Source organism: Coprinopsis cinerea (genome assembly GCF_000182895.1).
Source record: "Coprinopsis cinerea okayama7#130 chromosome 12 map unlocalized cont3.12, whole genome shotgun sequence".
In the NCBI taxonomy this organism is placed as follows: domain Eukaryota; kingdom Fungi; phylum Basidiomycota; class Agaricomycetes; order Agaricales; family Psathyrellaceae; genus Coprinopsis; species Coprinopsis cinerea.
Window position 1 is genome coordinate 1,459,985 of NW_003307533.1, and position 23,891 is coordinate 1,483,875.

Consider the following 23,891-nt stretch of genomic DNA (forward strand, 5'->3'; position numbering starts at 1 on the left):
TGGAGGGTTGGCGGGATGGGGGGGAGGAGGGGAGAGGAGGGGAGAGGAGAGGGAGGGGGAGGGGGGAGAGGAAGGGAGGGTGTGGGCCCAGGCAGGAGGAGAAGGATGGAGAGGGGGAGGTAGGGAAGTGAGAAGGTGCTGCGATGTGTCGGCTGGCGATGCTACTACGCACCCTTGTCAAAGAGGGAGAACGCCTCCCTAAACTCTGGAAGAAAGCAAACGAGCGCGTCAGCGCCGCTTCTTCTTCCTCTTCAGCACACCCAATTGCGCGGGGGCGCTAACGTCGACGCGAAGGTGCGGCCGCATCCCTCGATGGTAGACAGATAGATAGGGCAACTACGATCAGACTCACCGACGATCTGTTCTGTTTGCCATTACGCGAGGAATCGATGGGTTGAAAAGGGTCGTTAATGTCTAGTCGACAGGCGATAGTGATCGTCATCGGGGGTGATCTTACCTGAGGACTGGTAATGCCCCCAATAAACGAGTTAATCCATGTATCCTCGACGGCAATTGCGATCATCTAGATTCCACACGTACCAATTGGTCGCCCATCTTGAATCCTCAGTCAAGTAGTCGTAGTAGTCGTAAAGGAGGAAAGTAGTAGTAAAGAAAACTGTGATCGAGCGACCGAGCGATAAAGAAGTGATAATGGGGAGGGAACGCTCGTGGTCGTGTGTGTTCAACCCTGACACGCACCCCAAATTCTAATCATTTAAATGGGTCTGTCACCCAACTCCAAATGGCACGGCAGGGCTACGGGCATACTTACGCATGATTAATGCTATCACGGTTGATGGTGACATCAACCTGAAGAAGCCAAACTAGTACATAACGTTATCTGGGGCTTGCCTGGGAACCATACTGAATGGGAACCGATTGATCTTCGTGGGCGATAAGCGCTCAGTGAAGCGCCGGCTAGGATCTCTTCTTGGGTCGCTGGTGTGATTGGGGGTGGGGTGGGGTATTGCGAGGGCCTTGGAAGTGAGGGTTGGTTGGGTGGGTTTGCGATGGGCTGACTTGGGGGCTGAAGGGAGGACGGGTGGGGGATGGAGCGCGAGCGCTTGTGCAAACCCTAATGTGGCTAGTCGAGCGTAATTGTCCTTCTCTCATCCCATGATCATGCTCCGGGGTGTGTATACGCGGGTTCTAGTATAGATAGACTACTAGGGTATTGAGAAAAGCTGCCTCAGGCGCTCATGGACATACATACTTTTGAATGTAGCTCCGATGTGTATTCGGTTCGAGGGTGCGCTTTGTACGGCATCTGCATTTGACCTGCGTCCTTGGAGGTGAGAGGCAGCTGCTTGTGTCCGGACCAAGGCGTTGGACTAGGACTTGGGCAAGCTTGGGCTATTTATTGCATTTCAAAGGTTTCTTGTAGGTTGTGTCCTTCAACCTACTTTCATTGGTTAGTCGATGTTTAACCATTCAGTGACCGTTGGAATGGACGAATGGCAACCGGAATGAAGCTTGAGGATCTTTGCTTCGTCGAGATGAAATCAGTGGACATCCATGACGGGATCTAGACTGAGAAGCGCGTACTCGATCTTACTACACTGAGGGACTATCCCCAACCCAGCTCTCCAGCCTAGGTATCGAGAGGCACTAAATCTATTGCATACTTAATCTCGATGATGGGACGATAATTAAGAGGGCACCCAGTCCCTCGAGCCTGCCTAGGGCTCCATGACTTCACCAACAGCAGCCAAGATGCACAAGGTAAATCGTCTACGCTGGAGCCAAGTGTAAGCCTAACTTACTATATCCCTTATCAGAGCCTATTAGCCAAGGGTGTGGCTCTAACAACGACGCACGTTCGTCACCGACCCCGGTCCTTTGATATTAGCGGGAACGCGCCCAGCTCTTCTTCTTCCTCTCCTCATCTCCTCGTCCCTCCAAAGACCATCCAGTGAATCCTCCAGCCTCCATCATCCTCACTCGTTCTCGAAAAATATGACTCGAACATTGACTCGAACACTCAGCGCTCAGTCGGCATCGAATTCAGGGGCAAAAATGTCTTGGCAACTGGCAGATGACCCAAACAAGGCAAATCCGACTTGAAGCCGACAGAGGGCTGAGGCAAACTGGATGGATCTTGTCCTCGACCTCCCTCGACGCTCCCTCCAAATCTTACTCGACGAGGGATTTTAATGGATTTGAAAGCGCTGTCTTATACTTCTAGGGGATCTTTAGGCGAGCTTGACTACACCACTACCACCACCTCACGAACGACACGAATTTGAAGTACACCCCCGTTGGGAGACTGTCCAGCCAGGCACCGAAATCGAAAGGAAGAGCACTTGGTTGTCGAACGTGGCTTGTATAGGGGCGTTTTACAGTCCAGGAAGAGACTTAAGTGGGCCAGGACGCACAGGATAGGAAAGAAATCGATCGACGAGGCCTACGATGCACTTTTCGAAGAAATATACACAAATTTTGAAGGACTTGCCACCGGAACTTCAAGAGAATGCAATTCAGTATCGACAGGTGCGTACATTTTCAATGGTTCTATTGCTGGATACTGACTGGTCTGATTGGTATTGTTTCCCAACGTACCACCCATCCCCCGACCTTGCTCAATTGCCTTTAAATGGACCACTTGAAACAATATCACGACCTATAGCTTAAGAAGATCATCAACCAGATTGTCTCGGAGCTCTCGTCGATAGGGCTTAGCCCATCCATCCTCCAGGAACTCACAATCGACAGCTCGCCGGACCCAATCCCATCTTCCTCGGCCTCCCTCCCCACCGATCCAAGTATCCCCGCCTCACCCTCTACAATCGCCAGCAATTCCACAGGCACCGACCTTGGGAGCGGCTCAAGTGTATCTCAGGCGCAAGCGACCGACTCTGCGGACTCACAGTCCCCAACAACCCCGAACGACCCCGACACACCAAGTTCCCCTCAGCCGCCACTTCGCCTCGAAGACATCCAATCGCCTGTGATAGTCAACCACGCACGAATCAGATATGAGGTCATCGAGCACTCCGATCGTATCGAGCCTCACCTGCGATTGTGGGTCACTATTCCCGACCTCCCACCGCACAACTCCACAGAGTGCGGTAAGATCGAGGACGTGGAAGACGGTGATGAATCCCTGGCTGAAGTGGACTCTGAAGAAGAAGAGGGAGAGGCTGAGACCGAGGCTGAGGCTGAGAGCTCTCCTGAGCGAGATGGAGGCCGGATGAGCAGGAAGAAGAATGTACTCTGGTCGCTCGACCAAAAGCTGCACCAGAAGCCGCGTCGACCATCCCCGTCCCCATCCCCATCGCGAGACTCCCCGGCGACCCCGCCCCTCGTCGTCCCAGATGAACTACCACCACACCCTCCCTCGGGCGGTCGAACCCACGAAGTCGTCATCCCACTCGTATCCGACACCAAGTTCTTCACCAACCTGTCCACCGCGATCGACTCGATGTCTGCCCACCTCTCCCAGGCGCAGGACGAGTTCAGGGAGTCGCTGCATGAACTGTCAAAGACAATTTCGCAGACGGCGCTACCTGCATCCGCGTCCCGTTCGTTCGCACCCCATTCGGCACTCACTTCTCATGCAGGGTCGGTGCAGGTTACGTCTAGCCAGCCTTCCAAGGTGCATAATTCTCTCCAAAACACTTTGGCCTCGTAGCTAACTCATCCATTCTGTTGTAGAGCGACCTGTATTCATGGCGTGAAATCTTCCAGCTCTACGTAGAAGCCGAAGTCTTCGAACACATCGGAGAAGTCAAAGGCGGCGAACGGTCTTTGGAAGAATGCGAGCGGCGTCTCCAGCTTTTCGTGGATCAAGCAACACAGCGGGGCATCGCGGATCGGCGCAACTTCAAGATGAGGAAGAGCAGAGAAGCCTTGGACCAGTTCATCGAACTCAACCTATTCATTCTCAATATCAAGAAGGTATTTATTACACCACATTCCCTTCCTCCGCTTCCCCAGCTGACTGGTGATAACTTTTTTCTACAGTTCCAAGAAGCAAGCTCCGAAGCAACCCGCAAAATCCTCAAAAAGCACACCAAGCGCACTGCCCTCCCCCTCCCCTCACCCTTTGCCCAAGCCCGCGCCGCAGCCGCCGCCCAACAACTCTCCCTCACGCCCTTCCTCTTCGGGCGCCTGGGCACCACCTCCCTCCCGCGCACCCTCGTCCAAGCCATCGGCGAAACCCTCCTACCTATCATACCCCACGTTGACGACTACGCGTGTCTGATTTGCACGGCTATTGCGTTTAAACCGATTAGGTTGAGTTGTGGGCATTTGTTTTGTGTGAGGTGTTTGGTGAAGATGCAGAAGAGGAATAAGGGGGATTGTCCGATGTGTAGGGCGCCGGTTGTGCTTAGTGCGAATGGATGTGAGTTCCTTCTTGCTTACTATCCCCCTTGTATTATGCGAGGAAGACGGATGTTGATACTGACGACCCTTGCTTTTCTTTCCTTCTTTGCCTCATCGATGATAGCCAATGTGGACTGGGCCCTCCTCAACTTTATGCAAGACTGGTTCCCTATCGAAGCGCGAGAAAAGCTCAAGGCGAACGAGAAGGAAGCAGCTGAAGAGGAGCTTATCGAATTGGGCATTGACCCTAACAAGTCGTGCATTATCATGTAGCTTTCTTTTCTCAAGTCTCCGGTCTCGAAGTCGCATGTCACAAGGTTTCAAGTCGGTTTTTTTTGCATGGGCTGGAAGGTCGTGCATGGGCTTCGAGTCGGAGTTGGGACATCGGGTTTGGTGGTGGTGTCCGGGTGGGGACAGGTGGATTGGCTGTCACTGACAACTCGTACGCTCGGGGGTGTCACTGCTACACCCAGCGCCAGCACGCTGCATCATCGACCACAAGGCATCGACACATCCGCCGGTTCGAAGGACACCCCCACACTCACGCACCTTCTTCAATCAACTATACGTATATATCGTGGGATGGACGACAGCGCCCTCCTCATCGGTGCCACAACGGGCGACGAAGAGGCATTACTTCCAAGGTTTCCGGGTTTCAGTTTAGGTATACTATGGAGCGAACAGTGTATCCTTATACCTCAGTTATACGAATTGGGTGGACAGGGTTCAATCAGTATCTTACATATCGAGAATATTGGTTTTGTATGGCATGTTTCATCGATTCAGAGGGTGATTTATAACGTCCAATTATGTGTTTTTTCGTCGCTTTTCAAGTGTTTTCATTTCTGCACATGCAGTGGTATTGTCTTTACTATGGGGTGGTATTTATTACGTTTGGTCTTTTTTATTACAGTCATTCCCTGGTACTAGTACTTAACTACGTATTGTCTCTTCTCGTTGCTATTGTATGCATATCCCTCCTGTATCCCATACGCTCCTCTGAATCGCATCACTGTTCTGGAAAATGCTACTGTTCCACCATTCCACTCCAAGTGACCTAGTCCGTTCCAATCCTCCCGGGTTCAGCGTGTCTTTATGGCGAACCTTCAGCCCCTGCCAATGGGCGTGTACGTAGTGTCGCCCCGCCTCGCGATCGACGTCCTCGAGAGAGTCGGGTGACTACAGCCTCTACGGTTGAACGTTGAACCTCCACCCGCATCTACCCAACAAAATCGTCATTTAGCACCATATCCTGGTCTCTCTCTCTCTCTGTAGCCCACACCGCATCAATTCATCCGAGCGACAAAACCAAAGCTTCAGCAGCCTTGGAACGAGGTTTAATCGAGCACTTGAAAGGTTCCGGGTGCCTACAAAAACCAAAACCAAAGCAGCATATTCAGCATTCCATCCCCCCCCCCCCCACACACACGCACACACGCATGCACACAAGTAGATGATAAAAAAAGACGTACGAAACCATACTGGACACATAATCCCTCGTGGGCTCGATAACGTTCCCATCTTCATCCACCGCTTTGGAGATTTCGAATACGGTCAGGATGGAAGCGATGGCGATGTAGAGCATCGACGTGGCCATGTGTTTTCCGGGGCAAATCCTGCACATACAGTTCGGAACTACAGTCAGTATCGTTCTTCTTTCTTCTTCCAAGAAAAGCGAAGTATTACCTGCGTCCGAACCCGAAAGCAGCTGTAGGTTCTCGAACGTTAGGATCGAGTTTTGAACCGTCTGGTGTCAAGAACCTCTCAGGTTGGAAGACGAGTGGTTGGTTGTATTCGTCTTTATCGTGGAGCATTGCCCTACCGTAACCAAGCCCGGTCAGTTGCAGGTGGTATGGACAAGGAGGAACGATGAACGTACCAGGCATTGCCAACAACTACAGATCCCTTCGGGAGGAAGTACCCATTATACTCATCGTCTTCAGTCAGATAGTGGGGAATGGCTGAAACCGCTATCGTCAGTTGTACCAAGAACCCAAGGTCAGAGTCGCACATACCAAGAGGAGTGACCGTCTGCCACCGCAAGACTTCCTTCACAATGGCCGAGATATAAGGCAAGGACTCTTCGTCACCAAAGTCCGGTAGAGCGTTCGGTCCAAGGACCCGGTCGAGTTCCTTCTGAGCTTTGGCTTGCACCTCGGGGTAGCAGGTCATCGCCAGAATGAACGTGTTGAGGGATGACACGGTCGTATCGGAACCACCTATCAGGCGAGGAGTGTGATGTTCAGCAGAGGCGGGGATGGGATGGACGGGATTTGAAGGTACACACCGACGAAGAACGTAGCAGCCGTCTCCTGGATGACCTTCTTTTTATGCGTGTTGTCCTTCGACTCATCGAGGCCCCCCAAACACATCGACGTAAAAGATGGGATCGCCTTTCCAGAATTCTAAAAATCCCAAAATGTCACTACATCCTTTCCTTCGATAGATATCTAGAGTAGTAGGGAGAGACTTACAATAGCTTTCTGAGCATCCCTAAAAGGCACCTCGACCATCTTCCTCGTCCATGACCGCCACTCTGCCGCCTTGCGCTTGAAATCTGCGCCGGGGAACCAAGCGGGGACGTGTTTCAAGAACGGTAGGGAGTCGACGAGGAAGGCGCCCGGTGCTGCTCCGGCTGCGAGTCCGATGAGTGCCTGCTCGGCGATCTCAATGTATGGATCGTTGGATGGTCGGATGTCGAGGCCGTAGGCCATGGTGATCGTGATAGCACCAACCATACTGCAGTGCAAACAGTCCGTATGTTAATTAACAAGCGAGAGGAGAAATGGATACGCACTGTCGGATGTGGCTCATAAAGTCATGGGGAGTTTGCAGAAGTTGCTGCAGCATCTTCTGTGTGAACTCGAGTTCGATGGGTTGGTGGCTCGAGGTATTCAGTGGGTGGAAGTGTTGTTGAAAGAGGCGTCGTCGCTCTTTCCAACCTTCACCATAGGGCATAAAGCCGAACAGCCAGTCGAAGCCGATACTATGTCGGCGATGGAATTGAATATGGTGGTGGTTGAAGGTGGATGACGGAAACTTACAGCTCGTTGACCATCACAAAGCGTGCACTGAGTAAAACCGTTAGTTGAAGTATTGATGGAACAGAGGAAGGGGACACGAACCGACTCGAATACAAGGCAGAACGTTTTTCGAACAGTTCTGTTGCAACCTTTTGTGAGTTGACGATGATGATTGATTTGCCCGCCACATCCAAGTGGAGTATATCCGAATCTAAAGATTAATATTGACGTTAATTAAATGAACACCCCTATCCAGAATATTGGAGAACTCACTGTACACTTCGCTCCAGTGAGCGTAGGTCTCCCATTCAAAGGTAGTTGGAATATGGAAGAGGTTGCCAACAAGCGGCCACTTTTTGGGCCCAGGCGGGAGAGGGAGAGAACGCGACGCATGGCTGCGCTGTCTACTCCAGTAGATAGCCGCGCTAAGCACAGGTACCACAAGGTAAAGAAGAACTTCGGAAGGCAGGGAGAGCGTCATCGGAGCTCTGTCGCGTGCGCGCGAAGGGTGATGCGTTGCGGAAGGGAAGGGAAAGGGGGTGGTTCGCTGACCTGGCGGGTAGGCAGGCACGAGGGAAGAAAGGGGTGGGGAGGTCCGCGGACAGGGTCGCAAGACCGCGTTTTAACAGGATCTTTCAGGCAACCCGGGAAATAGAAAAGGTCTAGAGAATGATCTGCAATCCCATGAGCAATTGTGTCAATACATACTTGGTCCATCACGTATGTTTTCTGTCCCCCGTTGACACCAGGTAGGGCGGTGGTGCGTCCGATACGGGGCCACTCTGGAAGAGCTGGTATAAATTCCTGACATTCCATCTGGGGAGCATTCTCGTCAACTCCCCATATCGACATGCGGTAAGGGGGAGATTGTGGTTACTTGAAGAGGTCTTTAAAACCGAGTCGGCACCCAGGGTCGTAATGCTGTGTGTATTTCTTGACGTTTTCTGGGAGGATATGTGTGATTTCCAGAAAGCCCGCGGAAGGCGCCAACGTAACACCCCCAATCGCACCCTCCGATATAATCATTTGAGTTGCCACTTGCCGCCGGTATTGAAGTGAGGAAGGGTCGATGTGGGCTGGAAATAGGTGACGCAGCGACGGAATGAAAGGTTGTTTGAAGGTTTACGAATGCTCTTCAAGACGCCGTTGTTTGCTCAGCGGTTCCGCTCGAGGAGCCGTAACGCTTGTATTCCGTGTGCGGAACACTCAAGTATTGGACCAGAGTAATCATGGGTGACGTCGGATCGAGGTACAGAGTCTGTACCCCGCAAACGAAGTGAGGTGAAAAAGGCAGCGAATACCGGCAGTCGCCTGGGATAAGAGATTGGTAATCGTAGAAATCCGCCACAGGACTGGTCAGATTTGGTTGTGACCAGGGCCTAATGGGCCTTAAGACTTGGTTACAGCAATGGGTTCACATGAGAGTAGGCCTTACCTTAAGTGCGACTGAACATTCTGGCTGGAAGGGTGCCTGATCGCGTACCACTTTCCAATTGAAGGATACGTATTGTTCATGAGTGTTCCCAGTTGGAATTCAGCTGAACTCCTTCATCAACCCTTCTCCCGCGTTCTTGACATCGTGGAAGACCTGAGCGGTATGTACGGATGGAATACAATCAATTTCGCTCTAACCTCGTAGAGAGATACCATTCTACTCGTACCGAGCACAGCCATATGCTCTTCGATAGAGCCATTGCGTTTCTTGTCAACAGGTAGACGCTTTACTTCGTTCTAACCGGCGTTCTTCGAGCTCCATGTAACGACGAACGTTGCATGAGACGGTCATGGGGGTGGGTCACACACTCAAGGAAGCGCGAACGCGACGGAGCGGGGTGGGAGAATTGCAAGTGATGGCAACGGGAGTTACCGACGGGCGCTTATGTTGAGAGCCATGTAGTCTTCTATTGGTTAGCTTGAGGTAAGACGCTGCCTATTCAAGTGTTCGCACTGAAGCGCACCAATTCTTGAACTCGATACTGTATATTTCCAGCTAGACTATCAACAGTAATAAGCATCCCACTCATCCCCAGCAGCTCTTTCTTTGGATTTATCCTTCTGGCGAACATCCAGATCCATGACAAAGCGATTGACGGCGTAAAACGAGACTGACAGAATCCCGTTAGCGCTCAATCAATATCACATAAAACTGAAATAGGCAGATGACATACGAGCTTCCAAGCACCACATCCCTAAAAATAGGGACAAAGCAGTTCCTTTCGCTACCATATCCCTCTTGCAGAAATGGGTGGCGATAGTATGCTTGATGGCGAGACAGCTGTTCAGCTGGTCCAGACCCTGCTTGCCTGGAAGGGGATTGAAGAGGATCGCGAGGCAGAATGCGCCAGACCCGATAGCGAAGAAGATGTGCCCAACCAGAGCCGCACAATAGGAGGATTGGAAGCTGCGTTTTTCCTTTGCAATTCCATACACGCTAATTCGATGATTATCAGAGACCTTCTGGAAGCAGGAATAGGATGTTAACACACCTAAGGAGGCCTACGGTGACGAGGATGATGTAGCAGATGAAATGGAGGGAAATGGCGACAGTGTGCACTTCCGAGAGGGCCGGGCCTAGCGTCAATCGTAGGGGTTGAGCTACCCAGAATACTGTCACGGTGAAAGGAGATAGAGACGCACCCAAAATACCCATCAGAACTCCGGCAAACGCGATGAAGCAAAGGGAGGCCACGATGACCGACATGACGCAGAACAACGCCATGAACTTCGTTCCTGCCCATCCCGACTCTCCTTCCTTCTGGCATTCCAAGTCGCGAAGGATGTCCGCTGGTGTCTGTCCTACAAACTCGTGGAATCGCAAGTGGGAGTGGCCCAAGACCGTAACCGAAGTCGTTTGCTCCACAGAAGTCATGTTTGAAGTTGTCCAAGGAGATTATTGGTACCAGGGGTAAACCGCACAGCAGTCCAAGTGGTGAATAGACCCAACGGATGAGGCTCAGCCTGTTAGTCGCCCTAGATGAGAATCAACTCGAGGGAGAACTTGCAGACGATCAACGTCGCAGGAGAGGGCAGTGGAGTCTGCGCTAGCAGGTGGAAGGAGCAGAAGCCGGTCTGTCGAGCTGGCAACAACCACCGACCTCGACCTTTGTATCCAATTTTTTCAAACATCGCGTGACCGTCCATTGAAACCGTCACCTCGTGAGAGAGGGGAGGGAATGATCAATGATTGGCAATGATGGCAACTGCAGACGGGAACTATTTATCAGGACGTGTTTCAGAGTCTAGCGCGCTCGGGCTCACACTGACAGGCGCCAGAGAATCGTGTTATCAGTCGGGTACCTTGTGAGCAACGGTAGTAAACCGAAGCTGCAGAGGTCATGTTGAGGCCAGCACATCCAGAGAGTAGAGTAAACTTCGATTATCTGTGGAAGCTGGAGATGTGATCAACTGCTAATAATCTGCGATAAAGATCAGTCCATTCCCGTTGACTGCGTTTAGGAGACCCTCCCAAGTTGCCGCCAGAGAAGCTGCTTTCGCAAGACCTGCGCGACGCGTACGAGAACGACGGGTGGTCGGACGCGACGCGCGCTCGAATCGGTACGCGCCCTCGGAGAAATGGATGGTCCGTGCGTCATCGTGGCAGTGCACTATCTCCACATTCCTGACAAACAAGCAGATGGTCCGTGCGCAGGTTCTCGACTATAAAAACCCTCCCCCAACATTTTTGATTCCTTACCACTCTGGCCTTTTGGCTTAGATCAAGTGTAGTATCTGTTCTTAATAGTTTAACCACTATTATGAGGGCACCGCCCTCATTTTTGGTTATCTAATTTTTGCCGCCCCAGTTCCTCGAGCTCTGCTTGCAACTCGGGGACGCGATGACCTTGCTATTGCAGTACCGGCTTGTGTCGTCGGGGGATCCCCCATCGCTTTTTGCGACTATCTCTTTGCTTGGACTTCTATGGCTCGTCAGTTTGGCGATGCAGCGGATTCAAGCAAAAAGAAACGTCGAGAAGCACCATCCTAACTAGAATTTTTGGCCCGCCCGTCTCTTCACGAGACCCTCAGCGAGAGGTACGAGGAGGAGGGGTTGAATAGTCATCCGCCCACCTGATAGTTTACAAGTGCCTGTAGACCATGTCTAGAGTAGTACAAATCCACCTGTTGTATATGTGTACCGTAGCGCCTAATTGCCAATGAACGAAGGTTTTGCGGTTGGGATATCAATCATTTACCCTGGACGGGAAGGCAGAGTTTTGGCACGGGATCAACGCATCTGACCCTCCGTCGCAGAATTGACTGCAAGCCAACGTCGGGGGCCATCCTTCCAATGGTAGAATCATCATTATGGGATTGCGTTCGAAGACTCTCCAGAGAGTTCAATCAAGTATCATTAGTCATGCCACTACATTATCGTCAATTTCCAGTCGTAGATCATCCTACTGGTCGTAAAAAAGGTCGTCCCATGCCCTCCAAAATCAACGCAAAATACTCTTATTCTCGCCCCTCACAATCCTCTCAATCTCCATCTGCACTCGCGCACGCGCAGCCTTGCCCTCTGCAGTGCTCCCGCCAAGCCTCGCGTTCTCCTTTTTCGTCTTGTCCTGGTCGTTGCCGGTAGTGATAGCTCCTCGTTCGGGGTATAGACCCGTGGTCGCTCCCTCATAGTAAAGTCGCAGAACTTTAATCCACTGTCTGCCCCAGATGTCGCATGCCTCAGCTCCCATAACTTCCAGAGCAGCTGTGAAATAACATTCATCAGAAACCTACCAGGCAGCGAAAATAACGAGAATGCACTTACTATGAACCAACTCGGCTGCAACTCCAGTCTCCAAAAGCGGCCTCACAGCGCTCAACCTCGCAAACCACATCCAGAACCTCGAGACGCTATACGGACTCTGCAACATCTGTCCCTCACCCTTGGCCTGCGCCTCAGGTGCCAACCTCTGTCCACAACCAGGGCCGTCCGGAAATGCCAGCTTCCCCGGGTACCTGCATTGGACCTTCACAATCTCCCAATAGACACGCATAATACCAGAGAGGCGGGTAGCGTATTCCGCTGAGGTTTCGAGGTCTTTAGGAGGACCGGTGCCGTTACTGGTCTCGCCGCCCCCGGCGCCCGCCTTCTCGCTCCGGCGGTAACCCATAATCAGCCACCTCTCGCCAGCCCCACCTCGTCCCCGACCACGCCCTTTGGGACCCTCGCCCCACTTGCGACCGTCGACGTCCTTCTCGAAGGGTATCACGCTGGGTATCACCCATCCACCCGTCCTCTGCACCAGTTTCGCCCAGAAGGCTTCACGGAAGACACCGTCCAGAGATGTGAGGAGGTTAAAGGCCACGCGAGCCAGAGGTATGGCGGCTTTCTTCTCTGCTGTAACCTCTGTCTCTGCCTGTAGAATGATTGCTTTGGCAAGGGAGGAGCAGAGGGCCGCGTAGATGATTGGCGGGTGCGGAGGTGTCGGTTGGACAAGGGAATGCAATTGATTAGACTAGAGCGTTGTTAGCGTAAGCATAGACAGAAAAACCAATACTTACAATACGCGTGATCGCCTCCTCGTCATTCGTCAACTGGCCCACTTTCGGCGTGATTTGCCTGCGCACCGCATTGAATCTCTTCTTCGTCTCCTTATCGGCTTTCACGGGAGCAAGAACGGTGTCCTTGAGTTGCAGCAAACTGAGACGCGCATTGGCCCACTCCTCGTCTCCAGAACGATACCCGAGCTTCGCCCTAGCCTCTTGCTCTCGTTTGTCCTTCTCCCCCTTCAAGCGTTTCTCCTCCTCTAACCTCTTCTCCTCTTCCTCAATCTTCCTGATCTCTTCCTCCTCCTCTTTCCGCGCCCTTTCCTCCTCTTCCTTCTTCTTCCTTATTTCTGCCTCCTTCGCCTCCTGCTCCTTCCTTTGCCTTTCCTGCTCAGCCTTGATCTTCTCAAGTCTTTCGCGTTCCTTGCGCTCTTCCTCCTCCAGTTTCTTCCTCGCCTCCTCTTGCTTCTTCCGCTCCTCCTCCATCTTGGCCCGCACCTTGCCCTCCTCAATGCTGATCACCCGTTCGATTCTCTCCCAAAGCTGCTTGTCTCGGTTCTTCAACTCTTCCCGTAATCGAGCCTCCTCCCTATCCTGTTGCAGTCGCATAGCTTGGAGTTGGGATTGAACCTGCTGCATTTGAGATTGGTGTTGCGAAAGGAGCGCTTGCTGCGCTTGAGATTGAAGTTGTTGATGCGACGCCTCTAGATTACTCTGGGTTGTCGAGAGGGTTTTGCGAGCGGTACGCTGTAGAGATAACGGTCAACAAGAGAATTGTCATTAAGAACGAATGAACGTACGAATGCCTCCTTCCTAACGTTCTTCTCCCATTCCTCATATGGATCCTCGTACCGCGTTCGTGAGCGGATAGCGGCGATTGTCTCATCCACCTGACGGGACTTTTCTGGGCTCTTGCGAAGAGAGAGGTGGAGTACCGGAAGGCCAGACTCGTCGAGCTTCACGGGGTGCTTCTTACTGCTGCGCCGCCCGTCCATACTTTGTGCCATAGCTTTCCCTTTCCCCTTGTCCTTCTTGACTTTTGCTAGCCTCTGTCCTGTAGGGCCGGTCGAGACGCTGAATTCAAACGATTCGTCCGAGCTGCCTGGGTCGGAGGATGACTGGTGTTCGAACGAGGCTGATCCATAGAGGAACTGGTCGTCATCGTCACTGTATTCCTTCGGGTAATGAATGTGGGAGTCGTCTGAGTCTGAGGAACTCGAATCCGAGTCAGAGCTGGAGGAGGTATCGTCTCGTAGACCGAAGGAGGTGCCGCGTCTGTAAGTTGACTTCACTGGTGCAGAGATAGACTTGGTTTGGGGTGTCGTAGCTCGTTTCTTTGTCGTGGATTTCGTTTTGGTACGGCTCCTGGTGAAACAACAACGTCAAGGAAGCGCGACATTGGCTGAATTTGCATTTACCCTCGAACGGGAGACGGTGAGGGTGATCTGGGCAATCCGAACCTCATCCCTATTCAGATTTCCCGACTGTGTTGCTCTTGCTTCGGCGCGCCGCGTATTGTGTGTTTCTGAAGAGCATTCACGTTCAACAAGGCAGCCGAAACTCGGGTTCGATGTTCACTGACTGTGAGGTTCAATCCTTCGCTTTCAAGCAGCGCAAGCTATCTCCAAAGTCGCGTGAGTCAACCTAATATGCGATGAGCTGTATGTCAGTTCTACACTAAAATTATTGTTATTTCATACGTTCTCAACATACCAAGTCCAACCCGTTGGATTTTCTTTATTCTCTGCAACTAGTGGTTTTCGTCACGGTTTCTCCAGCCAGAATATGGTGCCCCCAGGTTCAAGGGAACGCGGCAATTTATTGGAGGCGGGATAGAACAAGCGTCGACTGTGGAAGCGGTCAAGAAGCGAAACACGACAGTTGGTCGAGCCTCGTGGTGAAATGAGGTCACCTGATCGTCCATCATATTTATCCCGTGACCAGCCTTCGACCGCGATGTTTTCTCTTTGTTTGTTCATGCTTCTTTGAGAGGCCGTTGCCGCCTCTCGCCTAGAACTGGCGCGCAAGTTACAAGACGGCTTGTTGCGCTTCCACTCCATGACCGAGAGCAAGTGCGGGCGATGTTCCTGGCGCTTAATCGCACTGCTTGAAAGAACCAACTTTATCAAAAGCCTTGGACGATGACGGTGACAAGCTTTGGATCCTTCGAGGACCTACTCAAGACCACCACCCGTGGATAGTATCTTGGCGAACGCGAAGAGCTTGTAAAGGTTTCTTCGAATTCTTTTACGCTGTCGAAGTCTTGATGAAGAGTGTGTCGCAGGTGCGTTGCACTAGCAACTATTTAACAGCTATTTGCGAGTTGATCCAAGTCTCCAGCCGGACCGAGATGAACGCGAGTGCAGGCCTTCATCTGGAAGGTGGCTCACCTTCAGTCCCTCGCTTTAAGTTATGCATGACCTTGGCCTGTCATAACCAAGGTGCAAAAATCCCTGAAGATGCTGCTCTCCTGGTCCAAAATTACGCCTGATATGTCGCTCACGACGTTTGCATAGGGTCGCAGCTTACAAGCGTTGACTACCAGTTGACGATGGCACAACAATCCATGAAGCCGTTATTCACTGGCAGCTGCAATACCTACATGTGCTCAGGACGCATTGCTGAACGACTGTCCCGTAAGTCACAGCCATGACGCTGGAACTTGATCAAGGAAACGATGATTCGTCCTCGGATGTCGATCTCGGTATTGTTAAGTCGTCAGGAAAACTGATTATCTTTGGGTTTTGGACGGAGGCCTTCTCACAGCATCGGCTGTGTACGTCAACCATTGCATACAACTGCATTCTCGACGCTCCCATTCTCGAGGCGACTTGAGCTCATCATAAGCTCATCACGGAGAGTTGACCATCTAGCATTGGCCGTCCTCGACACAAACCCGACGCATGTCCGTCCCGGCGGGATCCTCTGCTCGCTTTTTCCCGCCGATAAGGCCTCGTGCTTCTCCCATGCATTAGACCCTAGCAGGACCCTGGGCATTTTCCTCACCCTGGTCGACCGCCAAACCCCTAGAAGCTGCCTGGCAGTCGAGGGCTATCCAATAAACTGTCAAAACTTACCGGAAAGGGCATCTCTCGGACGTCATTGCGTTCTGTATTTGATGGGCGCTTGATGCAGTGATGGGCGCTGGCCAGGGCGGTTCAGTCGGGTTTCGGTGGTTGACATTTATTCCTGCTGTTCCTCGTGGGTCTGGGGCAGCGTTTACGGAAAGAAGCTCTTCGTCATCCGGTGATGTATGTTCACTTCAGTCATTCCATGATTGTTCCCTGATGATGCAGCGATAAGTCAACACCCTTTTGCACCGGAAGTACCGAGCGCACGGCGTTCATTTTCCCTTGCTCGGCATTGCAAGTGACTGTGGGTGAATGTGGGTTCTGAAATGTGCCCTGAAGCAAGTGATACGACTCGCAGACCACAATTTCCTGAAGCTTGACGAGAACGAAAGTCCAGGTTTCTTCCCTAGTTGCATAGGATCCGGCGGGACTAGGACGAGAACTATGATCGACGGCGCTTGAAATGAGCGGGCAGTAATCCGCGAGGTCTCCAAGAACCAGGAGGGGATGTACGAACTGCATGCTTCGATCTCAGCAGGGCCCTTCAAGGCAGACACCCCGAAGAAATTCTAGCCACTATCATTTGGTCTCCCAATTGCTCCGAGCCTCCCCAGCGTCGATTGGTGCAAGATGATGCTGCTCTTCCACTTTCTTCCCGAACGATGTACAAGGTTACCGTGCATCTGGTCGACCATTCATCATTAGTGCACATAGCCTTATCGGCGGATGTTTTCGGTCTTTTCTACCCAGCTCCTCCGTTTCCAGCGCACCGAGTTTCAACTCGGGCGCCCACTTTGCCACAACGGCACTGCCCGGTTAAGCGAGCAGGGTCTTCCCTGAAAGGCAAAAAGAAGATCTCTTGGCACTGGGCAAGGTATAAGTACACCCCCACCCCACTTTTTTGCTTCCCCTCGAGCTGGCCTCACCCCCACCAAGGAACTACTAGCGTTGACCGCACCCCCAAACGTTCCCCACTACCCTCTAAATAAATCAATTTCTATCTATCAACATGGTTCAAATCTCCACCTCCATCCTCGTCGCCGCCCTTGCCATCGCGCCCGTCCTCGCCGTCCCCATTGCCCAGGAGGCCAACGAGTTCGTTGCCCGGGATGTTGATCTCGTAGCTGAGCCACTTGTCGCTCGAGAGCCCATCTTTGGTTTCATCAAGAGGATTTTCACCGGGAAGCGAGACTTCTCTGAGTCTGAAGAGCTCGCTCTCCGGGAGTTGGCCGAAGACCTTGACGCCCGTGAACCCATCTTCGGTTTCATCAAACGAATCTTCACCGGCAAGCGGGACTTGTCCGAGTCTGAGGAGCTTGCCCTCCGTGAGCTTGTCGAAGACATCGACGCCCGTGAGCCCATCTTCGGTTTCATCAAACGAATTTTCACTGGCAAGCGTGATCTTTCGGAGACCGAGGAGCTCGCGCTCCGCGAGTACGTCGACTCGCTTGACGCCCGTGAACCTATTTTCGGGTTCATCAAACGTATCTTCACCGGCAAGCGCGACCTTTCCGACCTCGACGACCTCTCCCTCCGCGACTTTGAGGACCTTGAAGCTCGCGAGCCCATCTTCGGATTCATCAAGCGAATATTCACTGGCAAGCGTGATCTTTCCGAATCCGAGGAACTCGCCCTCCGCGAGTATGTTGACTCCCTCGACGCCCGTGAGCCCATCTTTGGCTTCATCAAGAGAATCTTCACCGGCAAGCGAGACTTCTCCGACGTCGACGACCTTTCCCTTCGTGACTTCGAAGAGCTCGACGCCCGAGAGCCCATCTTCGGTTTCATCAAGAGAATCTTCACTGGCAAGCGTGATCTCTCTGAGACTGAGGAGCTCGCTCTTCGTGAGCTCGTCGACGACCTCGATGCCCGTGAACCCATCTTCGGCTTCATCAAGAGGATCTTCACCGGCAAGCGAGACCTCTCTGAATCCGAAGAGCTCGTCCTTCGCGAGTTCATGGACTCTCTCGACGCTCGCGATCCTTCCTTTGCTGGCATTGCCAAGATCGGTGGCAAGGCCTTGAACTGGCTCGGTACCGCTGGAACGTGAGTTGCACTCTTACACCTCTTTGTCTACTACTTTTACTAACTGGCTGTCGATCTTCCAGTCTCGCTTCAATCCCTGCTATGTTCAGGAGCAGCAAGAAGGACAAGCGCGACTTCGAGGACGACCTCGTCTTCCGTGACTGGGTCCTCGAGGAGTTGGATGCCCGTGACTTTGACGATGACCTCGCCTACCGCATGTTCGACGATGAGTTCGACGCTCGTGAACTCAACGAGCTCGACTAGATGCACGGGATATATGCAGTTGGTAGATTACTTTAGTAGTGGAATAATGGCTTTCTCGAAATTCTACTTCTTCTGGTGTTTGTGTCGCCAAACGGAAGAAAGTGTGAACAGAAACTGATGTGGAAAATGACTATGTGTGTGTATGTGTGGAAGTAAGGAACAACTTGTCGTCCTTCTCGCCTGAGGTTTGAACTCGTTGTTAGATGTAGAAAGAAGGCTTGAGCCATCTGTTCTGAATGTTCTTCCACATGAAGAGCCAGAGGCGACGTGTATCGTCGTAGAACCACAATCACCGATAAAATCTTGAGCGAACGTGATGCGAATGGTGGCCTTGATCATCTACAGGTTGACTGATGGGAATTTTCGCCCGGCTCCAACGCAGTGCACACAACACCGAAGTGAGTTGGCACCGAGAGTTTCCCTTTGGGTTTCCCTCTCCCCATTTCCTGACCCGCCATCGCAGTGAGCCCCTTTGAGCCTCGTAACTGCAGAAAATCACAATCTATTCCGGAAACAGCGACATGGGTAGATGAGCATATCAGTCGTCCGAAGTTCCGTTCGCGGCAAATCGTGCTCGTCTTCTTTCCATTCGCAGACGGCTACTAAGTACAGTAAGCCACGATACCAGTGATACTCATCTGCTATATCATAGAATCAAAGCCATACTTCCACGGCGAAACTGTCGAGTACCAATAAGCTACCGCCCATCGGGCACTTCGATTCCCCGTCGAGCCCGTACTGATCCTCGCTCAGCAACCATGATCTCTGGCGATGCACTTTGCCTTATCCGTTGCACAACACCGCCCAGGCCTAGGGCAATGCACTTAGTTCATCTCTCCGCCTTGGCTGTTCTTTCAGGCTGTGAGCGCGTCTAGTAAAATGGCAAAAGATTGACAACGAAGGCTAGAGCGCCCATTCGGCATCCACGGCTGGGCATATCCACAGTCTTGGCGCTCATAATAGACCTCGAAGCTCGTTGGTCAGGTTGCAAGAAGAACTTCCAAAAGCAGTGACGTTATAAAACGGATATCTATAAAAGGGGGTGAGAGGTATTCATTATGGTTTCCCTCAGAGCAGGCCTCTCCAACTACCCCAGGAAATCAGCGTTGACCGCAGATTCAATTCTCCAACGAAAACAACAACGCTTCAGGCGACGATCTTCCACTTCATCCAACACCTCACTCGTTTTGAAATCACAATGGTCCACTTCAGAGCAACACTCGCAGTGGCTGCCCTTTCGGTCGTTTCCTCCGTCGTCGCCGTTCCAGTAGGCTTCGATGAATACGACGCCCGCCGGGAGCTCACAGACCTTGAGCTCGTGGAGAGAGATCCCCTCTTCGGTGCAATCGCGAGCGTCGCAGGAAACCTTCTCGGAGGGTGAGTACCCTTATTACACTCAGTGTCGCCTGAGAATCAGTAATATAACACCGTTTCATTCAGACTTATGGGAGGCGGCGGCAGCTCGAGCCCCCCACCCCCTCCTCCACCTAAGCCCAAGCCCAAGCCTAAGCCTAGGCGCAAGGCACCGCCCAAGAAGAAGGCAGCCCCCAAGAAGAAGGCAGCCCCAAAGAGGAAGGCAGCTCCCAAGAAGAACAACAACCGAAGGAGAAAGAGGGACTTGGAGGATTTGGAAGACCTCGTCACCAGAGCGATCTATGAATTTGACCTGGACGAGTTGCTCTAAATAAAAGATTCTCTGCCGTCGTCTAGCTTGTAACTAGATTTCAATTGAACATGTTGTGGCTTTGAATCTTTTCAAACGATACGCGCTGAGAAACTCTGACCGAAATGACATCGTGTTCAGTTCTTTGAAGGAAACTAATTAAACAAAGTAGAAATACACAAAGTCTAAAGTACATACAAAGTGGGTAGCATAATACACAAGTCGAAAGCGTAACGAAAACCCGGAAGAACGCACGCACAGCGGCACAAATGAACAAAAGTCTACAACAACGTTGACGATATCCAGGAAGAGATGGTGGCATGAAGGCCCTGCGACGAAGAATTCGACTGCGGCCCATTCACGCGAGGCACCGACGGTCTCCCCAAAGAGGTAGGTGTGGGGATGGCGAGAAGCGGAACACTGGACGTATTAGGCGACATATTTTGAGCAACCATACCACGGACCATCTCTTCCCGGTGCCGATCTTCCCGCTCCTCTCCTTCCATAGCCCCTGCTCGGATGAGCGAACACAACCGTTCATGCTTTCTTGCCTCTGTGATGAACAGACCAGTGCCTCTAGTAGGGAACGATCTCGGAGGAAGGACGGTAGGGAACCTCGTGACGCCGATCGCAAACCCATCACAGGGCCTTGCACTAGCAGCATACACCCTCTCCACAGGATGCGCAGGAAGAGAGGCCGTAGAAGGCGCCAGGGGCGGCGTCCGCGGGAGAGGTGGGACAGCGTGCTGCTGCGAGAGGTTATCATCGCCAATGGTCACAGGCTTCCCTCCTGTTCCCAAAAGGACTATCCGGTCTAAACCCTCATTGACGCTGACTCGGAGGATGGCTTCATTCCATACTGATGGAAGGTGAGTTGTGAAGGTGTGGAGGGAAGGACAACGTGACAATGCTTCTGTGAACAACGCGATAGGCCCATGAGGGTGGCTCGGCGGTGCGCCTGGTGTTCGTCGAGAGCCAGGCGGAACGGGGTCGTCGCTCAGCCGGAAAGCGACGTGAGCCGATTCCAGCCCTGCGGAACCTCCGACAAGCTTCGCCAGCGCACTGAATACCATCTTGGCCCGCTGGTGGGTAAGATACACATTCTGCGGTTTTCGCACCACGAGATGCTTCAAGCCCTCTCCCCGTACGTCACCCAGCGCCGCAAGGCCAGCACAAAATTCCTCCGCATCAGGATCTTGTGCAGTAGCTGCACGCTGGCTGGGAGTGCTAGTGTGACCGGGATGAGTAGTCGATCGCCTAAGAGCTTGCTGGGCTTGATGTGGCAGCTGTGACTGTTGAGGAATGAAAGGTGGTACGTCGATCGTGATCTCCAACGTCTGCAGGCCCACAGTCGACCAGCGGTCGTCGTCCTCCGTCCATTCTTTGCCCTTCCCTTTCCCATAGAGAAAGTGGAACGGGCTCTCACCAGAATTCACAGCAGCCACGATTTTCAGAACCTCCCCAGCTCCTTCCCAAATCCCCGCAATAACGAGCCAGCGGATCCACCGGGCCCGCTCAGGGTGGTGGCGTAAGCTACCGTCCAATAGCTTCTGCGTCTTTGATCGTGATGAAAGAGTGATGGAGCGATGGAGAAGAGGTGCGCCAATTCGATGGAAGAGTCGCGAGATAAGCACAGGGTTAAGGACGCTACTTGTACTCGGTGACGGCGTCGACGTGGCTGTCCGAGTCGAGGTTGGTGCAGGTGGCTGACAGGGAGCATGGCTATCTGAAGGCGCTGGAAGTCCTGGCGAAGGTGGTCGTGATCGAGTAGGAGACGCCGCGGGAGTGTCAGCTGGCGTTGCGTATCTCGAGTTGGACGGTGAGCTGCGTTTGGAGTTGGCAGGGCTGACCGAGGGGCTGGAGGAGGGTGACGGGAAAGGGGAGGTGGTCAAGGAGGAGGACGAATGTGAGGCCGTGAGGAGACTTGTGATACAGTCGTCGAGGATCCGTTCCAGGAGTTCTTCAGGCAGCATCGAAAGTGTGGCGGGAATTTGAGTCGAGGACATCGAGGTGGAGGGATACATGATGTGGAGTGGTGTGATTGGTGAATGCGTAGCGGCAGGTGGATCGCTTTATAAATGTTCTTGCGGACTATCGAGATTCACTCCACGAAGGTGATTGTGATTAAGCCGAAGATGATCGTCAACGAGCTATCTTTCGTTTTTTGCAGGTATATAGCCTTGCAGGGGAAGATGAAACTGTACTTGTCCGAGGCGATCAGTCAATGGGCTTGCGGGGCGACGTAACAATCGTTGCGCTTACCTTAACGTGTACGTAGAGCCTGATACGTGTGGTTGGAAACTTGAAAGGTCTTGACTGCCTGAGTTCGATTGGAAGACGGTTGAGATACTCTCTTCGAGAACTCGCTCGAAGGCGCGCAGAAAATTGTAAGGTGGACCAGCAGGATAGCGGAAGATCCGTGTGTCTGGTTGATTTATATGGCTGAAGGTTACGATTTCAGCACCGACTGAACGTCCAGACCGTCGACCCAATGATTAGGCTACTTGGTTATTTGCAGACGAGTCGTGCAGCGTGCTCCGGTGGGCGCGAATGTAATTGTCGTTTGCCCTGGCGATCAGGAATGCTGTTGTAGGTGAGTGAGGTGATGATAACGACAGAGGTTGACACAACGCACTCGGGATGGAGATAATAAGCTTCAAATTTACTCCGTCGGTTATTGTCAGATCCAGGGGGAATCTCTGAGGCCGTTAATGGAGGAAATGAGGAGATTGGTTATGTCGTGGTATGGATCTCGACGGATGCGTGTGGACGCCTCGGAGAGGAAAGAGGGAGAGCGACAAATGGGGTGTGAAGGGAGATGGACAGCGATGTGGGGCTGCAAGTGAGGTTGCGCAGCTGAGGTTTCAGTGCGATACCAGCAGTGCTTGCACAGTTGTTACCAAACCTTGGTTGTAGGCCGGCGGGGACCACAGTGGGGGCACTGGTTTCGAAACTTCTGGCCAGGTAAAGCGGGAGAGAAAAGGGCGGCTCTAGTTTGAGGCAGAGAGCTGGTTGAGTGGGCAGTGACTGAGCGGGGTGATGCAGTGATCTACGAGCCAGCACGAGGTCAGATATACTTGATCTCAGACAGTGGGCTAGACTTAAGGAGGGAAAGAAGCAAAGAAGCACGAGCCATATTGCCATCATTTGATAGAAAGAAAATAGCAAGGGAAAACAGAAATTCTGGAAGTGTGGGGGATGATAAACAAGGACCATCCACATTGTAACATAACTCCATGAAATGGGAACGTGGGGCGGAAGACGCGAAACGAAGCGAGCACTTACCGAAACTTTAAACGATAAACGACAGAAACAAGAGGAAGGGCGAGAGAACGAAGCGAATGTGGGGAAATCTGGGTTCAAGGAGTGTGCAAATTGATATTCTGGCGGTGAAAAGGGTTCGTGGGGAATCGAAGGCAAGCCGCTCAGCACCTGGGGAGGCTGTCCAAGATGGCAAACAGCCGCTGTGAAGTTCGAACAGCAAAACGCGGTTCTGCTCGTTTCCCCGAGGCGATAGACTTGAACCTCCAAGTATTTTCCGTGGCGCGTCAGACTTTGGAGGTGCCTATAAGGCGTCACAGGCCTCGATTAGCACTCTGTTTCACACCTGATAAACGATAAATCCGAGTGTAATTAGGCGTGTTACCGACGTCGAGGATAATACGGCGCTTACCTCCTTATTTGGTGGTGATGCCCTTTACCGGACGACGTTTCAATGCGCGGTGCTTCTAGCCACTGGGTGGCAACCAATGTTTTCAGCTAAATGTTCACCAAGAGGGGCTAGAGTCGATTGCGCGGGGCTTGTCAACCGTCAACAAGTCGATTCTTGACTCGGTGTACCCTGGGTGTATTTCGTCCGGATCGGACCTGTCTGTGAGTGCGTGGTCAAGGTGATTCTGCGGCGCGGGCTTGCCTTGATTTCAAAACCAGTGCGCCCAGAGGTCTCTGCAGTTTCCGCTGCTCTTTGCTGGTGGTACAAAGCTGAAGAACGTAAACAAGCCTGTTCGGGCGTTCCATGCTCCCTGTACGCCCACAAGG

General features: G+C 52.4%; 8 protein-coding genes across 8 annotated transcripts; 3 read left to right on the plus strand and 5 right to left on the minus strand.

Annotated features, from left to right (window-relative positions):
* Positions 1 to 2,409: 2,409 nt before the first annotated feature.
* Positions 2,410 to 4,599, plus strand: CC1G_06524 (RING-14 protein; the record flags this gene model as incomplete). Its single annotated transcript, XM_001835069.2, has 6 exons — positions 2,410 to 2,490; positions 2,627 to 3,521; positions 3,561 to 3,595; positions 3,655 to 3,897; positions 3,964 to 4,345; positions 4,451 to 4,599. 6 exons carry the CDS (start codon positions 2,410 to 2,412, stop codon positions 4,597 to 4,599), a joined length of 1,785 nt encoding a protein of 594 aa, XP_001835121.2.
* Positions 4,600 to 5,617: 1,018 nt separating this feature from the next.
* Positions 5,618 to 7,830, minus strand: CC1G_06525 (cytochrome P450; the record flags this gene model as incomplete). The annotated part of the gene is made up of 11 exons (XM_001835070.1): positions 5,618 to 5,693; positions 5,799 to 5,942; positions 6,013 to 6,144; positions 6,206 to 6,287; positions 6,342 to 6,545; positions 6,614 to 6,731; positions 6,801 to 7,065; positions 7,124 to 7,312; positions 7,371 to 7,397; positions 7,452 to 7,560; positions 7,623 to 7,830. 11 exons carry the CDS (start codon positions 7,828 to 7,830, stop codon positions 5,618 to 5,620), a joined length of 1,554 nt encoding a protein of 517 aa, XP_001835122.1.
* Positions 7,831 to 9,313: 1,483 nt separating this feature from the next.
* Positions 9,314 to 10,417, minus strand: CC1G_06526 (hypothetical protein). The gene is made up of 4 exons (XM_001835071.2): positions 9,987 to 10,417; positions 9,836 to 9,920; positions 9,518 to 9,780; positions 9,314 to 9,454 (listed from the first exon to the last, which is right to left on the minus strand). The coding sequence occupies exons 1-4, from the start codon at positions 10,216 to 10,218 to the stop codon at positions 9,348 to 9,350; spliced, it is 687 nt and encodes a 228-aa protein (XP_001835123.1). The 5' UTR covers positions 10,219 to 10,417; the 3' UTR covers positions 9,314 to 9,347.
* A 1,368-nt stretch (positions 10,418 to 11,785) lies between these two features.
* CC1G_06527 (hypothetical protein) lies at positions 11,786 to 14,295 on the minus strand (the record flags this gene model as incomplete). Its single annotated transcript, XM_001835072.1, has 5 exons — positions 11,786 to 12,048; positions 12,109 to 12,799; positions 12,846 to 13,577; positions 13,631 to 14,195; positions 14,249 to 14,295. The coding sequence occupies 5 exons, from the start codon at positions 14,293 to 14,295 to the stop codon at positions 11,786 to 11,788; spliced, it is 2,298 nt and encodes a 765-aa protein (XP_001835124.1).
* Positions 14,296 to 16,096: 1,801 nt separating this feature from the next.
* CC1G_15444 (hypothetical protein) lies at positions 16,097 to 16,423 on the minus strand (the record flags this gene model as incomplete). The annotated part of the gene is made up of 1 exon (XM_002910121.1): positions 16,097 to 16,423. The coding sequence occupies one exon, from the start codon at positions 16,421 to 16,423 to the stop codon at positions 16,097 to 16,099; it is 327 nt and encodes a 108-aa protein (XP_002910167.1).
* Positions 16,424 to 16,823: 400 nt separating this feature from the next.
* CC1G_06528 (hypothetical protein) lies at positions 16,824 to 18,275 on the plus strand. Its single transcript, XM_001835073.2, has 2 exons — positions 16,824 to 17,947; positions 18,010 to 18,275. Exons 1-2 carry the CDS (start codon positions 16,911 to 16,913, stop codon positions 18,188 to 18,190), a joined length of 1,218 nt encoding a protein of 405 aa, XP_001835125.1. The 5' UTR covers positions 16,824 to 16,910; the 3' UTR covers positions 18,191 to 18,275.
* A 1,002-nt stretch (positions 18,276 to 19,277) lies between these two features.
* Positions 19,278 to 19,949, plus strand: CC1G_06529 (hypothetical protein). Its single transcript, XM_001835074.2, has 2 exons — positions 19,278 to 19,567; positions 19,631 to 19,949. The coding sequence occupies exons 1-2, from the start codon at positions 19,389 to 19,391 to the stop codon at positions 19,872 to 19,874; spliced, it is 423 nt and encodes a 140-aa protein (XP_001835126.1). The 5' UTR covers positions 19,278 to 19,388; the 3' UTR covers positions 19,875 to 19,949.
* Positions 19,950 to 20,134: 185 nt separating this feature from the next.
* On the minus strand, positions 20,135 to 21,859 carry CC1G_06530 (hypothetical protein; the record flags this gene model as incomplete). Its single annotated transcript, XM_001835075.2, has 1 exon — positions 20,135 to 21,859. One exon carries the CDS (start codon positions 21,857 to 21,859, stop codon positions 20,135 to 20,137), a length of 1,725 nt encoding a protein of 574 aa, XP_001835127.2.
* Between the last annotated feature and the right edge of the window lie 2,032 nt (positions 21,860 to 23,891).

Excerpts from the sequence above, each read along its gene's own strand:
- CC1G_06526 (XM_001835071.2), bottom strand. The coding sequence starts at position 10,218 with ATGACTTCTGTGGAGCAAACGACTTCGGTTACGGTCTTGGGCCACTCC. Across the intron at positions 9,781-9,835 it reads GTCACCGTAGGCCTCCTTAG|CGTGTATGGAATTGCAAAGG; the intron begins GTGTGTTAACAT and ends TCATCGAATTAG. Across the intron at positions 9,455-9,517 it reads GATGTGGTGCTTGGAAGCTC|TCTCGTTTTACGCCGTCAAT; the intron begins GTATGTCATCTG and ends GGATTCTGTCAG.
- CC1G_06528 (XM_001835073.2), top strand. The coding sequence starts at position 16,911 with ATGGTTCAAATCTCCACCTCCATCCTCGTCGCCGCCCTTGCCATCGCG. Across the intron at positions 17,948-18,009 it reads TGGCTCGGTACCGCTGGAAC|TCTCGCTTCAATCCCTGCTA; the intron begins GTGAGTTGCACT and ends TCGATCTTCCAG.
- CC1G_06529 (XM_001835074.2), top strand. The coding sequence starts at position 19,389 with ATGGTCCACTTCAGAGCAACACTCGCAGTGGCTGCCCTTTCGGTCGTT. Across the intron at positions 19,568-19,630 it reads GCAGGAAACCTTCTCGGAGG|ACTTATGGGAGGCGGCGGCA; the intron begins GTGAGTACCCTT and ends CGTTTCATTCAG.